This window comes from Coffea eugenioides, chromosome 6 (assembly GCF_003713205.1).
Source record: "Coffea eugenioides isolate CCC68of chromosome 6, Ceug_1.0, whole genome shotgun sequence".
Classification (NCBI taxonomy): Eukaryota; Viridiplantae; Streptophyta; class Magnoliopsida; order Gentianales; family Rubiaceae; genus Coffea; species Coffea eugenioides.
The window spans coordinates 9,404,364-9,422,477 of NC_040040.1; the positions used below are offsets into that span (position 1 = coordinate 9,404,364).

An 18,114-nucleotide genomic window follows, 5' to 3' on the forward strand; every position below is an offset into this window, starting at 1 on the left:
AAACACCCATTTGATTTATACAGGTCTGAATACTTGCTAGCCCTTAATACAAGTCTCTTTAGACTTCCCCTTCTCTATAACTTGGGATAGAATAAGTTATACAATTATTATCGTTTTCGAAAAAAAAAAACAAAAATCATTCTTAAAAAAAATTAATATATATGAATTATTTTTTTTAAATAAAATTACGATCAATTCACAATTATGAAAAAGATATAAGACAACTCAACAATATTACAGACTAATTCAAATAGTGTGTAAGAAATATTGACATACAATTAGACACAAATATGAACTGAATTAAATATGATTTGACAAATCTGAGCCATAAGAGCGTCTTATGGCCATTTTGATTGAGACCAATGTATTTTCTTAAATCCTAATTATTACTCCATATATTAACAAAGGGATGAAATGTTGATTACCAAGTGTGACTTTAAAAAAAAAAAAAAAATGTTACCAAGTGTGCTGCCAATATTGCCATCCAACTACGTGTCTCGTTTACTTTACTTTTTGGTTGAACGGTTTAAAAGGGTTGGGTCATTAAAGTGTGTTTGAAACCAGTGAGCTTTGTCTCGATATGGCCACAAAAAAGGAACTAATGTTATAGGTTAGTGGCTCGAATTCTACTTACAGTGAAAAAAATTTAAAGGAGGTATTTGGGCACTTCTTTAATTTAGTTAGATCTGTATACCTAATTCTCTTATATAGTTTCTTTAGACGCTCCTTTCCCTAGAATAGATTAGTTTATAGAAATGTTATCGTTGCGGTATCTGTTAATTTTTTACACAGTTTCTTTAAACTCTTCCTTTCTAGGATAGATTAGGTTAGCCTTTTACATAACCTCTTTAAACTCCCATTCTTTAGGATAAATTAGGTTATAAGAATGTTACCATTGTAGCAAAAAAAAAAAAAAAATTAAAGTGTGTTTGGCCAAGACGGTGGTTTTATTCGCTACTACTGTTATATACCCTATCTTCTGTTTTACAAACCCTGCGCAAGGACCACAGAGCCCTTACTTTCCCTGCTCTTTCCCCGTCCATCTCCTCGGTTTACATTGAAAATACAAGTACTGGTGATGTTTAGGAAATGATGCTGTCTTTTTTATTTTTTTCTTTTGAATTTTTGCGTGAGTTCACATGTCTGTTTAACAAATGATAGGACTTACTTTCCACCACACAACAACTCATAAAATATGACCCACAAATCATGCGTGGAACAGCTCAATTAGATATTGGTTTATTGGTGCAAGGCAGCTCAGAATTATATGCTTTTATATGGTTTTTGACCAGAGTAATTGCCATGGATCCACAGTGGACATAAAGTAACCCTAGCGCACGTAGTCATACATACAAGTTGCGGAGAGTGTGAGAGTCAAGCTAATCGCCACGTAGCATGGATCCACACTGTCAATATATAATTTTTTTTATATTAATAGATTTAAAACATATCAAATAATATGAATTTAAATTTAAAATTTAAATAAATCATGTCATATAACATTAATTCAAATTTAAATTTTTTTTGATCAGTTCAAATTTAAAATTCAAATTATATATACGTGACATACATTCATAATTGTTAGTGTAAAAAAATCAGTATACTGTCAATGCATAAAATATTAATTCTTTAAATAAACTCTTGAAATCATTTTCAAGAAAATATGCTATAAGATTTCCAAATTTCCATGAAAGTGTTGAGAAATCATGGTCATGGTAAAATCTTAACTTCTTTCTAATGATTGACTTGCTATGCTAAAATAAATGGCGCAAGCCAATATCTAAATTTTCTTTCTCATCAATCCCGCATTATGCCCGTCTAAATTTGTAGTACCTTTGAATTTCCTGTTTAGCTTTGAAAATAGTCGTTTTTTTTTTCTTTTGAAAGGATGGAAGGACGCAGTGGAAAGGAGAGATGGATTGGGTTCTCTAATTTATGCAATTCTCTTGATCCATGATTAAGTAGTTGCTCATTAATATGACAAAAATAAGCCCCTTTTGATGTTTGATTAATTTTGCAATTTACCCCCAAATGTTTTATTTCTCTCACTTTATTCCTTATGTCTGTCTAACTCATTAAATGTACCATTAAAACATGATTGTTCACAGAAATACCCCCATTTTAACCATTTTGTGACCAAATCATCCCTCTTGATGTATTATTCGAAAACGACCTTCACAAATTTTCAAAGCCAAGTTTTTTTGCATCTATTGAGTATCAATCACACCAAAAATTTCTATTTCATCCACAAAATTTATAGGTAAAAAAAATGTTCTATTCTTTTTCAAATTCATTTTCTTACTCTTGCTCTAGATATTGTTCATCATACTGCATAGAAGAACCAACCTAAGAGCTGGAGCGTGTTTTTTTTTTCCCTCCATCAGGATGGATATTTTTGGAAATTAAAAAAAATATCGGATTTGAACCTATGGGCATTTTTGTCTATTCATTATTTTTTCGAGGATACCATTGCCCTTTTCATTTTAATTGTCACTACCGTTATAAAAAATTTGCTTTGACTATTAGTCGAGGAATAAAGTGAAAGAAATAAAACGTTAGGCGACAAACTGCAAAATTGACCAAACGTTAGGGGGAGTTTTTAGGATTAACCCTTATTCATATGTAAGAGCATTATGCTAATATATTCACCCACCCATTCTCTCATATGTGTGTGTAAGTGTAATTTGAGCAAAAAGTGCCTGGACACCTTGAAACGTTTCATTTCGGATTATTTCGTGGTGAAGGAGGAGCAAGATCAATTCATGATTGCATTCCGTGTATTTTGACAAATCTAAAACTAATGAAGAGAGAGACAACGGTGTGAAATAAGCTACTTAAGGGCAATCACAAGAATTGAAAGATATTCTCTTTTTTTTTTTTTTTCCTTTTCAAAAACTACGCTTGGAGACAATTTAAAGGGACAAATTCCGTTTAATTACCCTAGCTAATAATCGATGGGAATTATGTATTTACGTTGCTGAGCATCGAGTATGGGATCGGTATCCACAAAAAAAAGGAAGGATATGATATGGATTGAAGAGAGGTAGTATGACATAAATAATATGTTTGATGAAAAAATAAATTGCATACTAAATGGTGGTCCTTGTATGGTATGACCCAACAAGCAAATATCTTATGTTCCTATTTTACTCATCGCCATCTTTTCTTAATGTAGATCGAGCTTGGCAAGAATGGATTGCACTCTATCTATTGGCATGTTGTCTCTAAAACTGTCATATTTTCCTCTTCATATATTGCACCATAAATACGACCAACTCATACTTCCACCGTTCAACAAAAGGGTGGTGCTTAAATATATCTTTTGACCGTCGATCGTAATCCGGATAGATACCCACAGGCAAGTGAAACTAACTCATATCTTTTTAATTTTATTGTAATCCATGCAATTATGAATTCACAAGTGCAATCTAAGATGTTAATTTGTCTGCAGTTTTGTCCGGAGGAGAATGGCGTCGACAGTGAAAACGGCGCGTGCAAATGCCAAATAAGAAGAGCGTTGGAGAGTGGTTGTTTTATTACAAACGATTATTATATGAGTTTAGAGATCAGAGACAATCACTTTCAAGTGCTTTGTCTTCCAAGTCCATGAATATTGTGGCCAAGAAAAATTTTTAATTTTTAAATATAGGGCTCTTTTTTTATGGAAGTTTTCAACAAAAAAATGAGCTAGAACAGTATAAAATCCAACCATATATACATTAATGAATCCTGTAAATCTAGATACAATCTGATCCAGCGATGCAATAATTACTAGCCTTCAAAGTGTTGACAGCTTAAAAAGGGTGTTGAAGATCTCTGCTTCCACTGCACAGGTTAGCAAGAAATTTTCATTTCAACAAGTTGTTAGAAGGGATTCTCTCTCCTCTCTTTAATTATCAGTGTATCTCATCTCATCCCATCCCATCTCCGACTGTTGCTCCAATCATCATCTAAAACTACACACACAGACACACATATGGGCAGCGGTTACTATGGCGAGCCAAACTTAGGAAATGAAAGATCATCTTCGTCAGGGTCATCAAGAAAAGGCAGAAAGGGGAACTCAGACAAGCCCAAGCAACCTCAAAGAGGCCTTGGTGTTGCTCAGTTGGAGAAGATTAGACTGCATAGCCAAATGGGCTGCTCTAGTTATCTTCCTTCTGCTCAGAATCCCTATTCTCCTAACCTCAGCCAGGTCTCCATAAAATATACTTCTACATCTCTCTCTTTTTTCTTTTTCAACACCCCCCCCCCTTTTTCCCCCCTCTCTTTTTGTTTCCCCTCTTGTTTTGGGTTGTCTTTGTTGGCATCAATCTTTTTTTTTTTTTTTGAACTTTTGAGCTGATAATTATACATTCTTTTGCAGGAGGATGTGAGACTTCAAACAGCTTATTCATCATCGTCTTCCCTCTCATATTCAACGCCATCCTCCTCTTCTTACGGTTTCCCCAGCCACCAAAACATTGGGGTAAGAAGACTTTTTAGTAGTCGAGAAAAAATGTTTCATAGCAGACGATTTCTTCACATTTGACTGCCCAAAAAAGTCTTGCCCCGATGAGTCTCTACGGTTGGGTTGGGGGAGGGTGGGGAAGGTAAAAGAATAGTTCTATGCAGGTATAGTTGACGACGGATTCTTATTTACTATCTCATGCTTCTGCTGGTAGATTGACCTCCAAAGCATCTCCTTCTTGATCCCCTTTTTCTGATTTATTGATCTAAACAGATGGTAGTAGTAATATAAGTTTCAAGTCTACCAACGGATTGCAAGTTCCTTGTATCAAACCCTAAGTTAGCCCTTCTGCTCAAAGTTTCCTCATTTATTAGTAGAGCGAAGAAAAGAAATAATGAAATTTCGTAATTAGCCCATGAATTAGCATGCATGTGTTCGGAGATAGCGTCTTTTTTCTTCCAAGAAATTATGCAGCAACTACTTCTTGAGCACAGATTTCCAAAAAAGATATGCTTCTATAAATCAGAAGAGGCGAATTTGCGTGAATTGCGCTTATGTTTGATCATCACTATGTTTTTCAGATGGGAATGAGCGACTTGGAAGGAAGAGCAAATATAAGATATGGAGATGCCCAGCCTACCACTACAACCAGGTACCAATGCATACCAAGAGAATTACATTTTATTTGACCTCTTTTTTTTTTTTTTTTTGGCTTTTGGGTTCAATGAAGTATAATGATCTTAAATCTTTTTCTTTGGAAGAGCTTCTATGAGCAATTTCCTAATTCTTTGTCTCAGTTTCTTGAATTTAATTGAATATGAAGAAATATTTATTTTTCTCTTCATTTTTTCAGTCAGTAAGTATGTAGCTTTTTTGTGTATACCATTAATGATAGAATTCTTGAATTCAACAATATCAGATGGCCCCCGGGCAACACATTCTTCGATTATTCCCAACAATATGCACAACCAAACATGACTAGACAGCTCTTGGACCTACAAGTAGAGGTATTTAGCTACATTGTCACATGAAATTAATGTTATGGTTGATAACTAGGACACCAAATAAATTCCAGTGTCATCTAACAAATTGCTTTTGGTTTGGACACTATTCATCTAACAGGACTCGTATGAAAAGAGGCGGAAGAGAGACGGAAGCGACTCAAGTAGTCACAATTCTGAATCAAATTGCCGTGAAGACTTAGATTTGGAGCTTAGACTTTCACTTTAATCTACATATTTTTCATGTGATACTCTGTGCATGATTTTCTTCCTCATGAATTATCAAAGTAGAATAGTATCGTGCCCAAAATTCGCACAATTCATTCAGCACAAGTTTATGCAATTGGATTGTCACTGTGTAATTGAAGGTACATTGACTTTCAATGAATCAACACATTTTATAATTTGACATAGCTTTTACCCTTTGGTTAGGTTCAAAGATTGACATGCGGGACAATGAGTTTCATGACACGAATCATTTCTGTTCTCTTATTCCTTCTGTTCAAAAGCATCATACTTTATTAAAGAAGGTTAATAAAGGAGGGAACACAAAAAATCTTGATAAGAAAAACTCAGTACTATAAGATGTAAAAATTTCTTTTGCGCGCGGTAAACGGGAAAACTTTTTGCGCCGTACTTTTGTGTTTACCTTTGATTTAGTCGCCTAAGTTATTAGGAAGAGGGTAATTATCATTGATTTGTTGGATATTTGTCCCATAATTGTGGTCTGGGAAACAGTCACACGGGGTAGAGCGTGAAACATTAGCCGTGTACTTGAACATAGCAATGGTAGTGCTTTGCCAATTATGTTGACCGTTGCCTTAGAAGCATGAAACATTGCCTTTCATTTGCCCAATATCACAAGGAAAAACCTTCCTAACCATCTCCGAAGGAGAAGACAGGGTAAACGGTGGCAAAGAATGTGATGTTACTGGGTGATGTTGCATTAGTGAAGAGTGCTGCATCTCATTGTATGATTTGGCTGCAGATTGAATCAATTAAGAGATATATTCTGATACTACACTGTCAAGAATCCAATCAGAGTCGAGCATCATAGTTGATACACTTTTGAAGGAGAAGACAGGATAAACGTTGGCAAAGAATGTGATGTTACTGGGTGATGTTGTGTTAGTAGTGAAGAGTGCTGCATCTCATTGTATGATTTGGCTGCAGATTGAATCAATTAAGAGATATATTCTGATACTAGACTGTCAAGAATCCAATCAGAGTCGAGCATCATAGTTGATACACTTTTGAAGGAGAAGACAGGATAAACGTTGGCAAAGAATGTGATGTTACTGGGTGATGTTGTGTTAGTAGTGAAGAGTGCTGCATCTCATTGTATGATTTGGCTGCAGATTGAATCAATTAAGAGATATATTCTGGTACTAAACTGTCAAGAATCCAATCAGAGTCGAGCATCATAGTTGATACTATTTTGAAGCAACCAAAATTGCCTTATTTGCCCACTAGGGCCAGTAAAATTTGAAGGATTTCTTAGGTCAGATTGGCTATAGTATGAAGCATAATATAGCTGTGTCCGGTTGACACCAGTTTGCCATGCATAGAAATGTAGAGAGTGACAACTGACAATGTGGTTCCGGAGACTAGTAAGTACAGCTTCAGAAGCTCATTCGTTCAAAATCAGCAAGAGCTGTTATTTGATGACACATGCGGCATTTGCGCAAAGCAATTCGTGCTTTGATAAGCTTAGGCATTCGGCAGTAGACCGTGCCGTTTTCGCATAGATACTAGTACTGTACTGGGGGTAGGATTAGGACCAGTGAGCTAAAATAATCCTGTTAAGTGACTTAGGTGTCAAATGGTTTACAAAATGTATCCCTCCTCTTTCTTTGTTTTCTTGTCTCTTCTTTGATGATGCATTTTTAGAATCTATGTAAAAAATTAGAAACGTAGAGCACCCTTTTTAGAAGATGAACGTTTTAAATATTTGAACCGTGTGTATAAGAACTTATAAATTCTAGAGGTGTACAAGCATTTGAGGCCACGACCTTCAAATGCATTGACCTTAAACAAAGTAGGCATTGAGAGGAGCATAGCCAATCCTTGCTCTTCCTGCTATTACATAATTTATCCAAATATACGGGGAGGATTGCTTGACATCAGTTTACACAAAAGATGTTGCTTACAGTGTTTCTTAATTGAGTAGTCTCTAAAAGAAGCGTAACTGAATAAAGATAGAGTTCTTGTAAACTTGGTTGGTGTTTTCTAAGAGTAAAGATTGTGTCCTTGTGTGCTGGTGGTTCACCAGCTGATTCAATAGTTCAGTTGGCACTTGGGGGTAATTGATTTGGTTGAAACACCACGGAAAATGTGTTTTAGTCGTGTCATTTGCCTTGGAGTCAAGCCTCCATTGAACTTTTTGACTAGTCTTCTATTACACATCAGCTGAGTTCCTAGTTGCTAATACGAAAAACAAAATCCAAGTTAAACCGTCAAAAGTTAGTGTTGCAGTTCATTAGCACCCTCAGAGCTTCCTAAGAAAACGTAACCTAACAAATAAAGCAATTGAAGGTTCTACCATTTTGTTCGAAAATGCCTAGACGAATGCATGGTAATATTCTCGAAATAGCTATCTGACAGAATGCACTTGAGTCTTTCTATGGTTGCAGTTTGAAAACTGATGTATGCGACTAGTTTTTGCGTACTATTCACAGAGAGAGAATTAGGTTTTCGGAATGTTTTGTGAGTAAAGTCACTTCTCCACAGACTTTTAATGTGATGAGTTATTAAAACCTATTGATGTGTTAAAAAAAAAAGATTTGAAGGCTAACGGTTGACCAAATGTTCTGTGAAAATTGATGGAAGTGTTGCTTTCACCGTTGGATAAATTTATCATTGGATTATATGCTCAAATCTACATGTAAATTGTTGAACTAATTTTCTGGAATGCTGATTTGACGAAGCCTGGAAATCAATGTTTTACCTGCTTCCCCAGTACTATTCTGGAGATGGATCGACATCCCTTCCGTTTCGTTACTGAGTTGTGGTCAAATAGTTGGACCTCTGAAACCAAGCAAGTGACTCCAGCTTCTGGCACTGCTCCCATTTTTTGCCCAATTTTCCGTCAACAAATGGGCTAAAGATTCCAAGAACAACAGCGTCAACAAGCCTTGATGAGGCCTGCCAATTCGTTTGTGCATGTTTTCTTGACAGATTGTGTGAATTCAAGCCTGTCATTATCAGGTTGCACGAACAGATTGGCACGCCCGATGGGACGCATCAAGAAAAAATTGGCACTTCTAGAGGAACACATCAGCTAATTCTAATGTCCAAGGGTTTTGGTGCAAGACATTGTTCAGATCATAGTGTTCGTCCGACCAAAATGTTTTAGGCATCATTTGGATTGACATTTGATCAATAGACATTTGAATTTGTATGATTTATAAGCTTAAATACCTTCTAAATAGCCTAAACAGTTGAAAGAAATAATTAGCACAATAAAAAATAAATAACTTTTTTTGAAGAAAAAATTAAATCAAAGGTGGCTAATTCACACACACACATATATATAAAAACTCTCATAATATAAACTAAAATTGTAAAAAAATTAGGAGGGGCCAACTTTGTCTTATACATATATTTACATATTATGAATTAAAATTTTCAAAAAGTTGGCCCCCCTCAGCACCCTCTTGGCTCCGTCATTGTTCATGGGACCAAAATGTTTTAGGCATCATTTGGATTGAAAAATTTGACCAAACATTTGATCAATAGACATTTGAATTTGTATGATTTATAAGCTTAAATACCTTCTAAATAGCCTAAACAGTTGAAAGAAATAATTAGCACAATAAAAAATAAATAACTTTTTTTGAAGAAAAAATTAAATCAAAGGTGGCTAATTCACACACACACACACACACATATATATATATATAAAGACTCTCATAATATAAACTAAAATTGTAAAAAATTAGGGGAGGTCAACTTTGTGTTATACATATATTTACATATTATGAATTAAAATTTTCAAAAAATTGGCCCCCCTCAGCACCCTCTTGGCTCCGTCATTGTTCATGGGACCAAAATGTTTTAGGCATCATTTGGATTGAAAAATTTGACCAAACATTTGATCAATAGACATCTGAATTTGTATGATATATAAGCTTAAATACCTTCTAAATAGTCTAAGGAGTTAAAGAAAGAGATTTAAAAGATTTTCAAATCTTTTATCAAATCTGTCAATTCATCCAAATGCAGCCTGTAGAATTCCTTGCTGCTACAAAGAACTCATGTCTCCCTTTTAACATCTTGCCCACTTATCAACTTATCTTAGTATAACATCTTGCCCACTTATCAACTTATCATGATAAATACCAAGGATAAGACCTTATCTTGACTCCTAAGAACAAGGGATTGTAGCTACAACACGGCCAGAAGATGTATATTACCACTACCAGACTTCCAGCGGCGCTGCTGCTGCTGCTGCTGCTAACGGACTTTTTGCATTAACCTTCAGATATCTCCCCTTGAAGGCGCTAATAGTCATCCGCGGAAAATTGCATTATGACACAAGACCAATCGAAAGGAAAGAAAATTTTCTCATCTAACCTCAACTGCTGGCCAATTCTACTTGCATTTCTCATCTCCAATTGTTTTAGTTTCTATAAGTTATTTTCTGCATACACATTCAGCTCCTTCTGGAGTCTAGCCCACTTTCAGATCACTACATTATCATGCAATGTACAACCGTATTGACAAAGCCAATCTCCGCAATGGAAGTGATGAAATCTTCAGCATCACCGAAATCTTGATGAGCATTACATTTTTTTTTTATTTTTTTTTTTGGTGTGTGTGTCACCAAGTCTAAGCGAGATTCGAAGTCTTATAATAGGGAAAGGGAAAACTCAAAGATTTGAGAGTTGGAACTCTTCTTCTTTTTTCTTTTTTTTTTTTGTTTTTTAAAACACTGTTGTATTATGAATATGATTTGCCGTTCAAACTATACTGTGGCCCAAATTGATTGATACTAACTCCGATATGAGATTTCAGAATTAAGTCCAGTCCAATCCAGACCCAAATATAGAGTGGAAGATAAAAGGCACGTCAACTCGGAGGCTTGTTAGTCCAGCCTTGGCATATTGAGCCGCCAGACACTTGTTAGTCCACCCGTTTTATTTGCTTAAATAACAAACATTTTACTTCCCGTCCCCTGTTACAAGTTAACGGCCATCCTTTTTATGCGTGAAAAGCAGCACTAAACCATCTCATTCGAAGAAGGCTCCTACTTTTCACCAAAGTCACCGTAGTGCCACGCTAAACTTTTTTCCAACCCCACAAAAAAAAAAAAAAAAGGGGTTTGGGTGCACCGACCAAAACTCACATTCCTCCTCAAGAACAAATTCCATACCACAGATTCTGCAAGGTACATTATTTTTTGTATGGTATCATGCCACTAACAGCTAAATATTACTTATAGTAATATATTTTTTTTTGAGATTTTAGTACAAAATTTTCACTTTGAAAAAGAGAAATTAAAAAAAAAAGGGGGAATATATGGTAGAATTGAGATTTTTGTACTAGGATGTGGCTTTATTTGGGAATGTACTTCAAATATTCTGTCTCTAATCGACACATTTGACACTCCTCATACAAGCGCCAGGCCTATAAATTGAGACATGCAGAGGGAGACAAATATTTCACGGAAGCCGTGAAAGGGGCATTCTCCGATATTGGGGATTTTGGAATTCATGGCTGTTCTGTTCAAAGCCTTTCTTGTTCTTCCCCTTGTGTTCCTTGGCACCTTTGCCGGGACACCCATCAACCAAGTCCAAAAGCATGGCTTCTCCCTTGGCATAAGAAATCCCTTCGGCAGCATTCAATTTGGTTTTGGAGGCCAAGATGGCAGTAACTTTGATGGCTTCCAGCAACCTCCTGATGGCACCCAACAGCCCTCTGGCAAGAAACCCGAATTCCTTACAAATTTTCGAGGTCGTTGGGAGATTCATTCTGAAAATGCTGGAGTTTCAGCCATGCAGTTCCAGTTGCTGCCTAACAACAAAGCCGTGTGGTTTGACACCACCAACCTTGGCCCTTCCGGACTTCAGTTCGACCCTCCATATTGCCACCCAAATTTCAACAATGCCAGTCTAATCGACTGCTACGCTCATGCGGTAGAATATGATACTGAGACTGGATCCGTCAGGCCATTGAAGGTTTGTTTTCGTTTATGTCTTGATTTTTTACCAGCTTAAAATTGAGGTCCATATCCCTTTACCTCATACTCAAATGCATGCTGCTACTCAATATACTCAAATGCATGCAAAAAATAAATTCGTCCGCTTACGTGATACACATTTTACCGGCGTGACATGAAATTACGCATAATATTCCCTTCATGCATCAGTGTTCCTTGCTATAAATATCTAATTACCTCATCCATCATGCATAATCCACAATTAACAATAATGATACTTGGACGGATGGAGCTGGTGTAAAGAGTGAATTAAAAGTACTTACATAGTACTAGTAGCAGTAGTTTACTAGCCTATATAAAAAATTAAATGACCCATGGCACAAAAACTGAAAATGAAAACAGATTACAATTTTTTTTTTTTTTTTTTAAAAAAGAGGTGCTCTCTAACTTCCTATTTAAATGGTCTTATCTTCTTTTTCAGTTTTCGTTCGATCCCTGGTGCTCATCAGGAGGATTGGCAGCCAATGGAGAGATAATCAGCACTGGGGGAGCCATTGAAGCAATGAGAGCTGTTAGAACTTACACTTCCTGCGATAACTGCGAATTTCAGGAAAACCAAGTTGCCCTTGCGGAAAACAGATGGTATAAATATCTATGAATGATCTTCTCTCTCTCTCTCTCTTATTTTTCCTTCAAAGGATTTGTGTTCGTTCATGCTACAGAAATGAATAACTGTTTCGTTAATTAATTCCTCGTAATAATTACAGGTATTCGGGTCAGCAAACCCTAGAAGATGGTAGTTTTTTGCTGGTCGGAGGACGTGATGTTTTCAGCTATGAAATCGTTCCGCAAAACCAATTGCAATTCGAGCCAAGACTCTTTCAACTCCCTTTCCTTAGGGAGACCAGAGATGAGAAAGAGAACAATCTCTATCCATTTGTTTACTTACTCCCTGATGGCAACGTCTACGTCTTTGCAAATTCCAAATCCATCATTCTCAACCCCTACACCGGCGAGACCATCCGACAGCTCCCCGAGTTGGCCGGTGGATCCAGGAACTACCCTGTTTCAGGAATGTCCGTGCTTTTGCCCCTCCAACTTTCGGCAGATGGCTCCCATAACGTGGACGTTGAAGTCATGGTTTGTGGTGGTAATGCCCATGATGCTTTCAAGTACGCCGAAAACCCTCCCAGAAAATTCTTGCCAGCATTGAACGACTGCAACAGACTCAGCCTTACCCAAGAAAATGCTGACTGGGATAAGGAAATCATGCCATCAAGAAGAACCATGGGCGATGCCTTGCTTCTTCCAACGGGAGATGTGCTGATGCTTAATGGTGCAAAGGCAGGAACCTCTGCATGGGAATCTGCAGATGATGCCAACTTTACGCCAGTGCTCTATCGTCCCAGTGCAGCCAAAGGGAAGAGATTCAAGACATTGAAGCCCACGCAGATTGCGAGAATGTACCACTCCACTTCTGCGTTGTTGATAGATGGAAAGATCTTGGTTGCGGGCAGCAATCCCCACCAATTTTACACTTTCAACGTCAAGTATCCTACTGAATTGAGGGTGGAGAAGTTCACACCGCCTTACTTGGCTCCTGAGCTTGATAAGCACAGGCCTGTAATTGTTGAAGATGCATCTGATAAACAATTGATATATGGTCAACAGTTCGTGGTCAATATTAAGTTGGATGATCAAGTTGATGCGTCTGACATCAAGGTGACCATGTACCCACCACCATTCACCACCCATGGGTTTTCTCAGAGCCAGAGATTGCTGGTTTTGGGGCTGACCCAGGTGACGAATCAGCAAATCACGGCGGTGGCACCACCGTCCGGCAAGATTGCTCCTCCAGGGTACTATATGCTCTTTGTTGTTCACCGCGGGGTGCCAAGCCGTGGAATGTGGGTGCACATCATGTAGGCTTAGAGCTTTAATATATATAAATAGCATTGTAACAATATGGTTCTCTTGTGAAGATATTTATCTTCTCTTGAGTAGAGATTCATCTTCTTATTGGTCGCCCATTGTCACAGCCATAAACTTCGGTATCTTCTTTATTCCAATAGAAAAAGACGGCTCTCGGCTTGGGATAAATATTAGTCTTACGCTCTCCGTTTTGGCAAATCAAAGGCCCAGAGAAGCATTCCATCACCTAATGTAGGTATAGCCAGCCACTTCATCCCATGACATGAAAAATTGTCTGAGGGTACATACTACAGAGTCACAAGCCAGCCCTTGATGCATGATCAGATATAAACCTTTTTCTCTCATTTCGTTACATAAAAAATGATCGATTTGAAAAGGCTTTACTAAAAGAAATGTCACAACAAAAATTATTTGAGGTTTGAAGTCAATCACCCAAGGGTTAGTTGAAACTTCCAATAAAAGAATATGACAAAACGATTCCCAGAAGTTTCTGTTAGGAATTAGTAAGATCCTTTTGACTGATCAGGGTTGCTATCCGGCCAGAGCAACACCGCTTGAAATGGACGTATTAGCTGGAGAACAAATATAATTCATCTCAAAGAAAAGAACATCCTTCGGTTTTCTTTAAACAAAAAAAAAAAAAGAATAATGCAAGCTATGATAGATAGAATCAAGTCAACTTAATCGGTAACTAGAACCGTAACTGCCTGCTGCTACATTACTACTGCTACTTATGATAAAGAAACAAATAGTCTTAAGTTTTGTCTTAGTAAGGGAGTTCAATGCTAAGCCTTGCTCTTTGAAATCCTTCCTTGCTTTCTCCTTTTTCTGGAAGCTAAATTTAGAAAGCGCATGCACAAAGCAAACTTACTTGTTAATAAGCTTTTCTTTTCGAATGATTGAGCTGACTTGGAAAAGAAAAAAAAAACGTACATGATTACGCACGACATCTTTAGGCTACAATTGCGAGTATGTAGTTAAGAGACAGCAAAGAAAAGATGAAAAAAAAAAGAAGTTTAAAGTGTCCGAGGACAAGCTGATTAATTTATACAGCTGAAGAGGCAGAAAACCGTTGGCTTGCATGCGTCCCTCTTGGAAATGCAACCTCTTCCCTGGGGTAAACTCCAGCTGGCCGAAACACCCTCATTCCTTCACTTTTCATTAGGCCCTGGCACGTCTCCTACCTAAGAAGCGTTTCCCAGCTAAGACATACAGTTTCTAGTTGTACTTGAGTTTCGACTTTAAATTTTATATTAACAGCTAACCCCAAAACATTCCTCTTGAGACTAGAATGTTTCTATTTCTACAATCCAGATTCCGCGTTTCATCTTCAGACTTTCTCTATATACTATAGCAAAATGTTTTGAAGTGATTCTACGATTATTTCTACAAGACTCTGTGCATAAAAGTCTTCAAAGGTACTTAATTAATTTATATGCATAAAAATATTGAAATTCTTGATTTTCCCCCTCGGTTCCTCTCAGATTCAGGCGTGTAAGGGCAGACTTTTTCTGATTGTTGAAAATAACATCGTGACAGCTACTAAGAAGCCTTTTTTTTTTTTAATATCTAAGATTAATCCCAAGGCCTGCCCGAGCAATTTTCCAGTTAGACATGGTGAGCCAGGCATTATCTGATCGATCATAGCCTATATAAAACCAGTAGGCGTAAATTACAAAATGCTAGCCAAGTAAAGGAACAATTAAGAGATCAATAAAAGAACGTATTGATCACTGGTCACATTCATCAACATGGCATGTTTTCGAGTTCTCTGCGTGGCCCTTTTCCTCTCAGCATTCGCATTTCATTCAAGTACAGTAAATGGAAGCATAATAAAGAGCATGTACATCAGCTGGGGTGCTCAGCATACGGCAATTGAAGGAGATGATCTTGCGCTTGTCCTTGATCAATCTTCAGGCAAGTATCATTCTGACCTACATTCATTATGCATGAAAGTGCACTACTTGTACTTTTGAATAATATCAAGTGTTCTATCAATCTTATTGGTTAAGAAACAAAAAAAGTTTTGGAGCAAAAAGATGATGATAGAAGGTTTTCTATTGCTTGAGGATAAGATTAAAGCAACCACAGAAGATGTTTGGATCAAACAATCGGCCTCTGTGGTATTGATAAAGATGCTTCCCAAAGATGACAACATCCGGATCCGTCCACTAAAGATGACAGCTGTGTTTTTGTTTTCCAGGGACGGGAGCACAATCGAAGAAAACATTTCTATTTGGAAACATTGAGATGCTGATCAAATTCGTACCCGGAAACTCTGCTGGAACAGTCACTGCATACTATGTAAGTGCAGCTCTCTCACAACTTAGCAAAAAGATGGAATTCTTCTGTCTCTCTCTTTTTTATTTTTTTTAATAGAGGATTGCTTGAGGAATTTATTGAAGGAAAACTTGCTAAATTCCAGAATTGGCATATGCTAGTGAAATGCATACTGTGCAACTAAAATACAGGCTCATATCTAAATCACATCAGCAAATTAAAGGGCTGATTCTTCAGTGAATTTTGCTGGCAGCTATCTTCTACAGGCGACAAACATGATGAAATAGACTTCGAGTTTCTAGGAAACTCATCAGGACAGCCCTATACTCTCCACACAAATGTGTACATCCAGGGAGTTGGAAACAGGGAGCAGCAGTTCTACCCATGGTTCGACCCATCCGCTGATTACCACAACTACACCATCCATTGGAACAAGAATGCCATTGTGTACGTTAAACTACCAGCTAGAGAGTTTAAACCCCCGGCCTCCCCCTCCACCCTCTCCTTGATAGGTTTAACCGACATTAACTAAAATTTTCTTGTTGGTTGCAGTTGGTACGTCGATGGCATTCCACTCAGAGTCTTCAGGAACTATGAGAGCAAAGGAATTCCCTACCCAAGTCAACAAGGAATGAGGGTGTACACCAGCCTTTGGAATGCTGATGAGTGGGCAACCAGAGGCGGCCTTGTGAAGACTGACTGGAATAGCGCACCATTCATTGCCAGAATCCGCAATTTTAGGCCAAGGGCTTGCTTCTGGAATGGGCCAGTTAGCATCAGCCAGTGTTCCCTGCCTTCCCCTGCCAACTGGTGGAACACTCCAGCATTCAATCAACTCAGCGCAGCCAAGATGGGGCAGATGAACTGGGTCAGAAACAATTATATGATCTATGACTACTGCAAAGACGCCAAGAGATTCAATGGAGTGATGCCAGCTGAATGTTCCTTACCACAGTTTTAGGAGTGAGGATGATCAAAACTCTTACTCTTATTTTGTGACATATTTTCACAATAAACTGTTGTAAACGAACATATTTCTCTCTGATTTAATTCATTTTTTTTTCTTTCTTTGGATGTATTCCATGTGTTTAAATTGGTGCCACACAGCAGAGTCGACCTTCTGATTGATAATTTGAGAATGTAATTTAATCCTTCTGAGTTTAAGTTTTTTTTTTTTAATTTCTTGAATGTACCATCATTATCCATTTCCTTCCTGTTCTCTGGATTTTACGAGCCTTTTAAGGTTCTAGGTTTTTTGTTTACCTCAAAACATTGTCACAACTTACAACCCCACATAAACAATGGATAACTAATAATCATTCCATTTCCATGGCAATCAAGCTTCCTTTTAACTTTCAAGCCTCACTCTTACCAAACCGAGGAGAGTAGCAAAAGGTTGGACCGACAATCGACAGGTTCACATGCAGCAGCGTAGGCAAAAGTATCGACCAAGAATATGGAGCTTGAAGCGACTATTTAGATAATCTTGAAGCCTGAAATGATAAATTCGAATTTACTTTCTAATAGAAGAATCCTCAACATCAACCGCAGATCCGTGGCTGTTTTCAGTCGGTTGCGAACTGTTCCTTCAAAGTTCAAACGAGAACACATTTATGATCCTTGAATAGCATAATCCTCGAATTGTAACCTCTCAAATGCGTGGCAAAACTATTGACTTCCACTCGGATATACCTAAGCAACATTTCTGCAATAATGACGCAGACATTGCACATAATGATTGTCTTACAAATTCAAATGCAGGCAGTTACAAGTATGGTTTTCAGTGCACAACATTTCCGAATGCACTATTTTGTGTCTTCGTTAAATTTGACGGGCAAGATTAAACCTTCATTTTTACACCGTAGTATCGCTCATTACAGATTACACCAAGTATTAGATGATGGATTTCACCGTCATCTCAGGACTGTACATGCCACTAGTGAATAACTTATTACTCATTTATTAGTTCTGCTAATTAAAAGAGCAGTCCCTCTCTGGAAAGCTCGCATACTTACTATACAATTCCTTGCTTGCTTCACCTTAATTTTGTTTTATTTCGACTTAATTTTTTTCTTTTGAAAACTAAAGGATCCCATCGTGGTATGTTTGATCGCTTAATGCATTTTAATTTCAGATCTTTTGAAAGGAGCGATGGGAGTCCGGGAAAGATGGAGCAATAAGAGGATGGAGAAGGTAGCATTTGAACCCCTCAGGTAATGCTGTTAATCGAATCCAACCGAGTATTTGGCTGCCGAGTTCGACTCAAGCTTAACTCGAGTCTTCGCTCTACT

General features: G+C 37.5%; 3 protein-coding genes across 3 annotated transcripts; all 3 read left to right on the forward strand.

The window, feature by feature from the left end:
- Positions 1–3,976: 3,976 nt before the first annotated feature.
- Positions 3,977–5,680, forward strand: LOC113773001 (protein SPEAR1-like). The gene is made up of 5 exons (XM_027317519.1): positions 3,977–4,195; positions 4,367–4,468; positions 5,032–5,102; positions 5,370–5,457; positions 5,573–5,680. Exons 1-5 carry the CDS (start codon positions 3,977–3,979, stop codon positions 5,678–5,680), a joined length of 588 nt encoding a protein of 195 aa, XP_027173320.1.
- Positions 5,681–11,165: 5,485 nt separating this feature from the next.
- Positions 11,166–13,537, forward strand: LOC113773501 (aldehyde oxidase GLOX1). Its single transcript, XM_027318145.1, has 3 exons — positions 11,166–11,630; positions 12,093–12,253; positions 12,379–13,537. The coding sequence occupies exons 1-3, from the start codon at positions 11,166–11,168 to the stop codon at positions 13,535–13,537; spliced, it is 1,785 nt and encodes a 594-aa protein (XP_027173946.1).
- Positions 13,538–15,294: 1,757 nt separating this feature from the next.
- Positions 15,295–16,784, forward strand: LOC113773502 (probable xyloglucan endotransglucosylase/hydrolase protein 26). Its single transcript, XM_027318146.1, has 4 exons — positions 15,295–15,460; positions 15,747–15,847; positions 16,077–16,270; positions 16,376–16,784. Exons 1-4 carry the CDS (start codon positions 15,295–15,297, stop codon positions 16,782–16,784), a joined length of 870 nt encoding a protein of 289 aa, XP_027173947.1.
- Positions 16,785–18,114: the final 1,330 nt, after the last annotated feature.